Source organism: Cygnus olor, chromosome 28, assembly GCF_009769625.2.
Source record: "Cygnus olor isolate bCygOlo1 chromosome 28, bCygOlo1.pri.v2, whole genome shotgun sequence".
In the NCBI taxonomy this organism is placed as follows: domain Eukaryota; kingdom Metazoa; phylum Chordata; class Aves; order Anseriformes; family Anatidae; genus Cygnus; species Cygnus olor.
The window spans coordinates 982,200-993,025 of record NC_049196.1 but is presented as its reverse complement, the minus strand read 5'-3'; the positions used below and the strand labels follow the sequence as shown (position 1 = coordinate 993,025).

At 59.4% G+C, this 10,826-nt stretch overlaps 1 protein-coding gene across 2 annotated transcripts; it reads left to right on the top strand.

Annotated features, from left to right (window-relative positions):
- The first annotated feature begins 372 nt into the window (after positions 1–372).
- Positions 373–8,251, top strand: LOC121060805 (nuclear receptor subfamily 2 group F member 5-like). Of its 2 annotated transcripts, none has more exons than XM_040538926.1 (3): positions 373–781; positions 6,590–7,108; positions 7,923–8,251. In XM_040538926.1, exons 1-3 carry the CDS (start codon positions 451–453, stop codon positions 8,204–8,206), a joined length of 1,134 nt encoding a protein of 377 aa, XP_040394860.1. In that variant the 5' UTR covers positions 373–450; the 3' UTR covers positions 8,207–8,251. The 2 variants fall into 2 exon arrangements, with proteins under 2 accessions (XP_040394860.1, XP_040394859.1); XM_040538925.1 differs by having other exon boundaries at positions 6,590–7,117; positions 7,932–8,249.
- The last annotated feature ends 2,575 nt before the right edge of the window (positions 8,252–10,826 follow it).

Sequence of the window (10,826 nt, the reverse complement as noted above, 5' to 3'; positions counted from 1 at the left end):
CTCTCCATCCCGGTCCCCCCCTCTCCATCCCGGTCCCCTCCTCTCCATCCCGGTCCCCCCCTCTTATTCCGGGGCTCCCTACCATTTCGGAGCCCCCCTCTCCATCCCAGTTCCCCTACTCCATCCCGGTTCCCCCCCTCTCCACCCCGGTGCCCCCCTCTCCACCCCGGTGCCCCCCTCTCCATCCCGGTTCCCCCCCTCTCCACCCCGGTGCCCCCCTCTCCACCCCGGTGCCCCCCTCTCCACCCCGGTGCCCCCCTCTCCATCCCGGTCCCCCCCTCTCCACCCCGGTCCCCCCCTCTCCACCCCGGTGCCCCCCTCTCCATCCCCATCCCCTTGCCCCATCCCTCCCCTCGGGACTCCCACTTCCCCGGGGGGGCTCCCCCTTTTTCCCCGGGGGGGGGGGGAGGGGGGGGGCGGGGGGTTCCCTCCCGGCCCCGCCGCCCCACCATGGCCCTGGCGGCGGGGCCGTGGCCGGAGCCTCCTCCGGCACCTCCGTGCGCCCCGGAGGCGGCGGCGGGCGCGGCCAAAGCGGCGGGGGCGGCGGAGAAACCGGCGGCGGCGGCGGCGGATTGCTTGGTGTGCGGGGACAAGGCGAGCGGCAAGCACTACGGGCAGTTCACCTGCGAGGGCTGCAAGAGCTTCTTCAAGCGCTCGGTGCGCCGCAACCTCTCGTACAGCTGCCGCGGAGGGCGCGACTGCCCCGTGGACCAGCACCACCGCAACCAGTGCCAGTACTGCCGGCTCCGCAAGTGCCTCCGGGTCGGCATGAGGAGGGAAGGTGCGCGGCGAGACCGTGGGCTGCGAAAGCGGGAAGGGGTCCGCCGAGTCTCGGAGGGGTGCGGTGGGGAGCGGGGAGAGGGTTCGGGGGGGAAAAGGGGGTGAGGGGGAAAGGGAGAGAGGGGGGAGAGCGAAAGGAGGAAGGGGGTGAGGGGGAGGGAGTGGGGGGGGGGGGGGGAGAAAGGGAGGGGAAGGGAAAAAGAGTGAGGGAGGGGGGGAAAAAAGGGGACAGTGGTGAAAGAAAGAAGAGGAAAAAGTCCAAAAAAAAAATAATGGTGGGAAAAGAACAGGGAAAAGAACAGGGAGAGAAAGCAAAAGTGAAGAAGACAAAAGAAAGAGAAAGGTGAGAGTAAGGGAAAGCAAAAGAGAGAAAGCAAAAAGAAAGAGAAAAGAGAAAGAAAAAGAAAGGAAGGAAAGAGAAAGGGGAGGCGAAAGAAAGAGAAAGTGATAGAGGGAAAGTGAAAGAGGGAGAGAAAGCGCTGCCGGAGGGAAGGAAAGAGAAAGAAAAAGGGGGGAAAAGAGAAAAAGAAAGAGAAAACTCCGCTGTTTTCTTTCATTTTTCCTTCCCCTCTCCGCCTGTTGATCTCTCTCCATCCTCTCGTCCCCTGTTGCCACCTCTTGTCCCCTCCAGCCCCCCCCAGTGCCGGGGTGCCGGGACCCCGACTCCCTGGGGGCGGCCGTGCCGGGGGCCGTTGGCTGCCCCTTGCTCCCCTCTCGAAATGGAGAGGAAACTTCCCCGTGCCGCGGCCGAGCATCCCCCAGTGCCGCCGAATCCCCTCGCCCGTCTCCGTCCTCCCCAAGGGCTCCGTCTCTCCCCTATTTTTTCCAAACCCAAATTCAGCAGCAGGTCCCCCGGTAGCACTTGCGGGTTGTCCCCCCAGGGGGGAGGACGAACCCCAGCGCTTCGCCTGGCTTTTAATTAGGGTGAACAGGGCGGCCGCGAGCGTCGCGGCGCCCGGTGCCCCTCTGCTCCCAGCTCCGCAGCCAAGGCTGCGCGGAGGGACCCGGCTCCTCGGCTGGCTTCGCTCTGCCCCCAACGAGACCGCTCCTGTCAAATTTTGGCCTCTTTCGGGCTTTGCTCCGGCTCGATTTATGGGGCCGTGTCTGCGCAGAGCCGCGAGCGGTTTCGCCTTCCTCCCCGTTCCGCCCAGAGCAGGGATGCGGTTGTTAAAAGAGCAGGGGATTAGAGGGCAGTAATACAGATATTCTTTCAAAGATTAGGGATTTGGCTTTTGGGAGGAGTGTCCGGCAAATCTGAAGTTAATTAGGCTGAATTAGCTGCTCTAATACTTAGCGTGACCGGGATTAAAATCGCATTTCCAACCAGCAGCGGTACGATGTGTGCCGTTACCTCGTCCGACTCAAACCGAGCCCCGCAATCACATTTTGCTTCTCGTATTTTTTTTTCTCCCCAAATCAGCAGCTTTAGAAATCGGTGGTGGTTTCTTTGCTGATTGATTTTATTTTATTTTGAAGCCTGAAATTGCATATTTGGACGAGCAGGCGACGGCGAAGCACTGGGGCTGGCGCGGGTTTCCTCCGGCCGCACCGAGCCGAAACCTCAGCGCTGCAGCTCCGCCGCCGAACGAACTGCGCGGTGTCCTCCGTGCTTGGGCACGGGGCTGGCGACTCATTAATTAATTGTAAATAATTGCAGCGGTGGCCCAGGCTCTGCTCAGACGGCCGAACCCCCGTGTGCTGTGCGTTTGCTGCCGAATGGGAGATTTATTCGCCGGTGGCCGGCCGGCTCGACAGCGCGAAGCCTTTCCCGTTGAATTCGGGCTGATTTTGCCTCCGTCGCCCGAGCTGCAAACTATTCTCCTGCATCACGCGCTGCCTGAAGGACCGAGGGTGTTCCTCCCGCTGCTCAAAGCCCCGGGGATTTGTCCCCGTCCCTTTTCTTCCCGCGTTGTCGCCGTGTGGGTGCCGTGGGCCGCGGGAGGCGAGCCCTCGCGGCGGCGGCTCGAGGGCAGGATTAGGCAGGAGAAGGGTTTGCTGTCTGCCTGCACCAGGCTGGCGCCGTTCGGCAACAGTTGGGACCGCCCGCAGCCACGCTTCTACCTGCAAAGTTGCTGTTTTTAGAATTAAAGAATTGTTAACAGGGAACCGAGGCACTAAACCCGGGCAGCGGCTGGGGGAAAGCTCCCGCAGCAGCAGCCACCGTCCCGGTGGGAGAGGGCATCGCGCCCCGGCTCGTGCAAAAGGATGGGAAATAGGGAAACTGCACGAAATGATGGGAATAGGGGAACTGCACGAAGTGATGGGAAATAGGGGGACTGCATGAAATGATGGGAAATAGGGGAACTTCATGAAATGATGGGAAATAAATAGAGGGTCACCAAAAATGATGGGAAATAGAGGAATCGCACAAAATGATAGGAAATAGAGGAATCACCAAAAATGATGGGAAACAGAGGAGTTGCAAGCAATAATGGGAAATAGAGGAATTGCACAAAATAATGGAAAACAGGATTAATGATAGGAAATAGAGGAATCACCCAAAATGATGGGAAATAGAGGAATCGCAAGCAATAATGGGAAACAGAGGAATTGCACAAAATAATGGAAAACAGGATTTTCAAAAAAAAATGATGGGAAATAGAGGAATCACAAAAATGGTGGGAAATAGAGGAATCGCACAAAATAATGTAAAAGAGGATTTGCAAAAAAAAAGATGGGAAATAGAGGAATTGCACAAATACAATGGGAAATAGAGGAATCACAAAAATGATGGGAAATAGAGGAATTGCACAAAATGTTGGGAAATAGAGGAATTGCACAGAATGACGGGAAATAGAGGAATTGCACAAAAATAACGGGAAATAGAGGAGTTGGGGCATTGGCATCGGTGCGGGTCGGAGCCGCTGAGCATCCCCGTGCCGCCGGCCCTGCTGCCACCTCGGGAGCAGCAGGAAAATTGTCACCTCGGTCCCCCGGGGGGGCTCAGCCCGCGAGGTCCCCGCTGCACACACAGCGCTGAGCGCTGGGGCTTTTAGGGGTTTCTCAGCATTTAAATCAACATGATGTTAAAATATATATGTATGTATTTAAACGGCTCTGGTGAGGGTGAGATCTGTTGCAGGCGACCGTGCTGGTGTTGGCTGGAAGGGAAGGAGGAGAAGGGTTGCTGTGGTCGGGCACTGGCTGGATTTGGGGTTGGGTTTTGGGTTCAGGGCTCTTTGGGACGGCCGCAGAGCACGCACTGAGCCGTGCCACGGCCGATCGGCCTCATCCCCTGTTCCTCGCTGCGGTCGGAGCTGCAAACGGCTCGATCGTCCCCAAAATCCCCGCTCTGGTGAGGAGGGAGTCCTCCTCCTGCTTGGTGGAGCCCCAGGAGCGTGGCCGAGTTGGGGACTTTGCATCCCGGGCGCTGGGTGGGACGGGTGCGGGGTCACGCAGGGTTGGCCCCGTCTGCAAACGGGATTTTTTTGTGTGTGCATTTTTGCAGGGCGAGGGCGGCCGTCCCCCTTCTCCTAGCGTCGCCTCGTCGTGGCGGCTCGCTCCCCAAATGGGCTCGAGCCTAACCTCAATTTTTGCTTTTCTCCCCCCAAAAAAGGCTGGTGGCAGCGTGCGTGTCCACGGGTCCTGTGCACGGGGAGAGCCACCTGCAGCCGACCGCCGTGCAGCCGGAGCAGGGGATTAGCTCCCGCAGCAAAAATCCCACAAATTCCCCAGGATTTCTGGCATCGCCGCTCGCACCGAGGCTGCCCAAAACAAGGGGTTTTAACCCCATTTCCCTCAGGAAACCTCTCAGGGAAGTGGCCGTGCTGGGAGAAGCTGCTCCCAGAGCTCGGCGTTCATTTCTAGAGAAACATTTGGTGGCATCCGTACGGATCCACGACCCCGCTCGGGTTGTCTCCAAGACCAAAAGAGATTTTGGGGCCATTCAAAAAAATAAATTCCACAGCTTAGTTTTGGGCTGATAATTAACATTAGCATCACTCGAGCACTGCAAAGCCCCGGCGCTGGGACCTGCTGAGCTGCACCTGAGGTTTTATTGAACCTGTATTAAATTTATTGAACCTGTATTAAATCCCCTCTGGTTTCGCCGTCTCGGTACGTCGGTTCGTTGCATCCCCGCGTGCTTGGTGCTGGCACTACGCGGATCGTGCTGGGCACTGGCTCTCAGGGGGTCGTTTGGGGTCAGGATTTGGATTCTTGGTGGTTTTTTTTTTTTTTTTCCTTTGTTTTAATTCAGAAAAGGCAATTGCCATGAGCTGCTGCCGCTGCCTGCGCTCACCCTGGCCGTGCTGCGGGTTGGACGCTGGGGTTCGGCACAAGGAGCTTGGCCGTGGCTCCATGCCTCGGTTTCCCCACCTGGTTGCCCCTAATGGCATCACCCCATGGGCCCCGAAACCCTCCTGGCACTCGGCTGGGTTGGGCTGAATTCATTCCTGGAGGACGTCCCGGGTGAAAGCGGGGCAGGATTTAGCTTGGACAGGTGGATTAAACCTTGGCCATCAGGAAATCACTCGGGGTAACACACGCGGCACGCGAGCAGAGGCTGGATCCTGGCGACCAGGCCGAGTGAGCAGCGTTTTGGTGTTTTGGTGAACCAAATTTTTGCCTGAAAAGGGGCAAAAAGGGGTTTCAGTGGGTGCGAAGTCACCCCCTTTGGACTCACATGATGGCTTTTTCCTCCTGTGGCAGCGAAGTCGGCTGGGATCACTGCTGTAATAAATCAAATACTTGGTAGTGCTGCGGTGCTGGGGCTGGTGGTGGTGCAAGGCGGTTTGGGGTGTGCAGAGGGGTTTTGGGGTGATGCAAAGGGGGGTTGGGGTGATGCAAAGATGGTTTGGGGCTGTTGGTGCTGCAGTGAGGGTTTGGGATGATGCAAACGGGGTTTGTTGGTGCTGCAATGGGGATTTGGGGTGACGCAAGGAGGGTTTGGGGTTGGTAGAGGTGCAAACAGGGCTGCACCCAAGGTGAGCACCGGGCTGCACCCCGCTGGGGTGACGCCGAGCGGAAGGAGCGTTTTTGGGAGCATTTTGGGAGCGTTTTGGGAGCATTTTGGAGAGCCGGGGCCACACGCTGCGCCCCGAGGGGTGGGAAGCAGCTGGGGCAGGAGAAGTCGAGGGGTTCCTGGGGCACCCGGTGCCCGTGGGGAGGCCGGGAGCGGGGCCGGCCGCAGGGGTGATCCCGACCGCTGGATGACACTTGGGACTGTCACGCCGCATTAGGCTAAGCCCCGCTCAGGGCCTGCCCCCGCGGCGGGGGGGCGGCGATGCCAGGGGCGAGCGGGGGGCCGGGGAGGAGGTGCGAGGACCCCCACCCGCCGCACGGATCCGGACGGTGCAACCCCAACCCCCGATTTTTTTATTTTATTTTATTTTGGGGGGCTGTTTTCACCCCAAGCTGAGCCGCAGCTGGTGCTGGACAGACGGACGCCCCTTGTAGCCCGTCCCACCCTCCTGGCTAATCCTTTGGGGTTTTAATCCCAAATGGCAAGAAATTCAGGGGGCGGCAGCAGGGACATGGCCCCTGTGGGGGCACCCCCGGGCCCCTCGTTAGCACACCACCTTGCAAGAAGGTGGTGACCCCAAATGCTTGCATTCAGGCCCCAAAAAATCTGTCCTACCCTTCCTTTTGGGCCACCTTGCTGCACCCCGTTCCCATCGGTTCACCCCATTCCCATTGGGGAACCCCATTCCCATCGGGGCACCCCATCCCCTTGCTGCACCCCATTCCCATTGGGGCACCCCCTCCCCTCTCTGCACCCCATCCCGGTGTTTGTAAGCCCCGGGGAGGTCTCGGGGGGCAGCGCCGCGGGCTCAGCACCGTGGTGCTGACCTCCTGCTCCGCTCCGCAGCCGTGCAGCGGGGCCGCATGGCGCACACCCAGAGCAACCCCGGCCAGTACCCGCTGGCCCCGGGGGACCCGTACGGCGGCCACGGCTACCTGAGCGGCTTCATCTCCCTGCTGCTGCGCGCCGAGCCCTATCCCCCCGCCCGCTACGGCGCCCAGTGCCTGCAGCCCAGCAGCGTCGTGGGCATCGAGAGCATCTGCGAGCTGGCCGCCCGCCTCCTCTTCAGCGCCATCGAGTGGGCCAAGGGCATCCCCTTCTTCCCGGACTTGCAGCTCTCGGACCAGGTGGCCCTGCTGCGCCTGGGCTGGAGCGAGCTCTTCGTGCTGAACGCGGCGCAGAGCGCCCTGCCGCTGCACGCCGCCCCGCTGCTGGCCGCCGCCGGCCTCCACGCCGCCCCCATGGCCGCCGACCGCGTCGTGGCCTTCATGGACCACATCCGCGTCTTCCAGGAGCAGGTGGAGAAGCTCAAGGCGCTGCACGTCGACGCCGCCGAGTACGCCTGCCTCAAGGCCGTGGCGCTCTTCTCGCCCGGTGAGGGGGCGTGGCCTCGGGGGTGGGTGGGCGTGGCCTCTGTGGGTGGGGTCACGATGGGCGGGATCTCAATGGGTGGGGTCGTGAGGGGGTGGGGCTATGGGTGGGGGGGTCTTGTGGGGCGGGGGCGATGGGGCAGGGGTGGGTGCGCAGGGAAGGGATGGGATGGGAATGGGCGGGGCTAAAGGGGCGGGGCTTAATGGGGTGTGGTTCTGACGGGGTGGGGCTAAATGGCGTGGGGGTGGATGGGTAGGGCTGGGAGTGAATGGGCTGGGAAGGGGTGGGCGGGGTTAAATGGGGTGGGGCCGGAGGTGGGGCTTAATGGGAGTGGTTGTGGGCGGGGCTTAACAGGGAGTGGTAAAAGGGGCGGGGCAAAAAGGGCGAGGTTGGTGGCTTGGGAACAGGTGGGAGGGGCTGAATGGGGCAGGGTGGGAGGGGCTAAAGGGCTGGGGGTGAGTGGGTGGGGCTAAACTGGGGGCGGGGCTAAGTGAGGGTGGGGCTAATTATTGCAGGGTGGGACAGGGCGGGGTTAAATGGGGCAGGGTTAAATGGGGTGGGGCTGGAAGGGGAGGGGCTAAGTGGGGTGGGGCTGGATAGGCAGGGCTGAGGTGCCCCCTGAATGGGTGTGGCCAGGTGGGCGGGGCCTGCCAACCGAAAGGGGGCGGGGCCAACCAGCCGCCCCCCCCCCCCCCCCCCCCCCCGATCCCCTTCGGGCTCCGTGCCTCAGTTTCCCCTTCCCCATCCTGCTCCTCTCCGCGGGGGGGCCGTGGGGGGTGTGTGTGTCCCCGTCCGCGCTGACGCCCCCTCCCCGCAGACGCCGTGGGGCTGTCGGACCTGGGCCACGTGGAGAGCGTGCAGGAGAAGTCGCAGTGCGCGCTGGAGGAGTACGTGCGCAGCCAGCACCCCAGCCAGCCCAGCCGCTTCGGCCGCCTGCTGCTGCGCCTGCCCTCGCTGCGCATCGTCTCGGCGCCCGTCATCGAGCAGCTCTTCTTCGTCCGCCTGGTGGGCAAGACCCCCATCGAGACCCTGATCCGCGACATGCTGCTCGCGGGGTCCACCTTCAGCTGGCCCTACATCCCCATGCAGTGACACCCCCCCCCCCCCGCCTCGCCCCCCACCTCCCCCCCCCCCCGGGGGCTCGCGACCGCAGTGGCCTTGGGGGACGGGACGGGGATTTTTGGGTGGCTTCTCCGTTTTCTTCCCTTTTTTTTTTTAAAAAAAATTTTTTTTTTTTTTTTTTTGCTCCCCCCCTCTCTCATTGAGGCAGGGTCGGGATCGGCGCGGGAGAGCGCCCGAAGCGACGCGGGAGGCTCCGGGTGCGGGGCCAGGCAAAGGGAGAGGTGTGGACTATTTATAAAAATAAAATAAAACCTATATTATATCCTAATTTCCTCTCACTCCCTTGAGCGACCAAATGGTGTATCCTCATTAATGTTTTTAATGTTTTTCCTTATTGTCGGTGAGCCAACAAGCTCCTTCGCTCCGACTCATAGGCTGGTTTCTTGTTTTATTTTATTTTATTTATTTTATTTTATTTTATTTCATTTCATTTCATTTCATTTCATTTCATTTTGTATTTATTTCATTTTAATTTAATTTATTTTAATTTGTATTTATTTCATTTTATTTATTTTATTTCATTTCATTTTATTTTACTTTATTGCATTTCATTTCATTTTTTCCCTTTTTTTTCCACTTAAAAAAAAATAACCCAACACCTTTTTTTTTTTTCCTTTCCTTGGCACTGGAGCTGGCAGTGATGCTCACTGAACGCGTGCCAGCGTCGCTCCGGCGCCGTGCCCCTCCCCGGGTGGGATGGGGTGACCCCAGTCTCATCCCAGTGCAGCCCCGTCCTTCCCAGTATGGTCCCCTTCTGCTCCCAGTATGCCCCATCTCCCCAGTATGACCCCGTTAGGGTCCCCCAGAATGGTCCCAGCGCACCTGCAGTCTGATTTCAGTATTCTCCCCGGTCTGGTCCCATTATGCCCCCAGTCTGGTCCCACGGCAGCCCCAGTCTGACCCTGATGTGGCCCCAGTCTGATCCCAGTACGCCCCCATCTTTTCCCAGTATTTGCCCCAGTTTGATCCCAGTATTCTCCCAACCCTGATCCTGTTACAGACTCCCATTTTAACCCACTGCAGCCCTAGTCTGATACCAGTACAGCCCTCACGCTCATCCCAGTATTCTCCTTGGCCAATCCCAGTATGCCCCCAGCATGGTCCTAGTATAGTCCTCAGTTTCATCCCAGTATACCCCCAGCTCTATCCCAGTGTGCCCCCAGTGTGATCCCAGTACGCCCCCAGCCCGCTCCCAGTGCAGCCCAGTCTGCAGGGTCCCCTCGGGCTGTGGCGATGCCCATGTGGAGACGCTGATGTTTTATTACAGGTCTTTAAAAGCCCATTAGAGAAAAGTCAAAAATGGCCTTTTCAAACCGAAGGACATGGGCCCAGCTGCATGTGACCCTTCTATAAATAACGTCCGGGGGGCGGGGGGGGAATATTTTAGGCAAACACCGCGCGGGGCTGAGTTACGGGCGGCTGAGCACCAGGAAAAGGGGCGCTGGGCTTCCTGCGAGGGCGAGCTGGAAAAGGCCACAGGGAAAAGTTACTGCGGGGTGGGCTCGCCCCCTCGGCCGGGGCTCGGTGTGGCGAATCAGCCCGGCTCGGTGAGGATTTGTGCTAAAAAAAAAACAAAAAAACAAATTGCATCGCCGGGGAGGGAGCGCCGCGGATGCAGAAGCCGTTGGGCGAAGGCATCGTTTCAGATGATGGGCAGAGCCGTCACTCAAAGTCAATCAGAGACGGGGAGGGTCGGCGCGGGGAGCCAAGTCTGGGGGGGTTGGTGGTGGAAATTAAAAATAATAAAAAAAAAAAAAAAAAAAAAAAGCCACTTTTAAGCAGCCGAGTGCCGTGAGAGCAGCGTGGGGGGTGGGCGCAGCCGTTTTGCACATCACGATGCAGCCTTCCCGGCTCGTTTTTTTTTCCCCTTTTTTTTTTTTCTTTTTTTCTTTTTTTCCCCTAATAATGGATAATATGTCCAGGGAAGGTATGAAATTGCTGCCTCTTTTTATCCACCTGGGGCTGGTTCAATTCCCTTTTTCCCCCGGTGCCTCGTCTATTTGCATGGAAAAGCGGCGCGCCCGTGTCCGCCTGTCCGCCCGTCCGTACCCCCATCTGCCCCGTGCATGCACCTAACGTCCAGGTGCACCCTCGGCACAGATGTCCTCCACCCCTGGCAGTGCTGCAACTTGCATAAAAAGACATGGGAACACGCGTGCACACACGTGCACGCGCGCACACACCCATCCACATGCATGCACACATGTGCAAAGCCATGCACGTCCATGCAAAGCCGTGGGCATGCATGCAATCCCTGCACACAAACTTGTGCACACCCATGCACATGCATTCACACCCATGCATAGCCATGCACACCCGTGCACACTCCCACACCAGTCACCCCCCTCGATTCCCCTCCCCGCGAGGCCGGAGCCGCGCCGACGGCTTCTAATTTTAACTAATTGGAGACGATCCAACAGCGCGGCGAGGGGTGTGTGTGTGTGTGGGGGGGAGCAGATAAATTTCTCGATGGATCGATTAAGTGGCTGCTTGGCTGCCGTTAGCTCAGCGCCCGGCTCCGGCGCCCGGCCGGGACGGCCGCCGCAGCCCGCTCCCCATTTGGCCGCGCCGACTGCCGGCTCCATCTGCC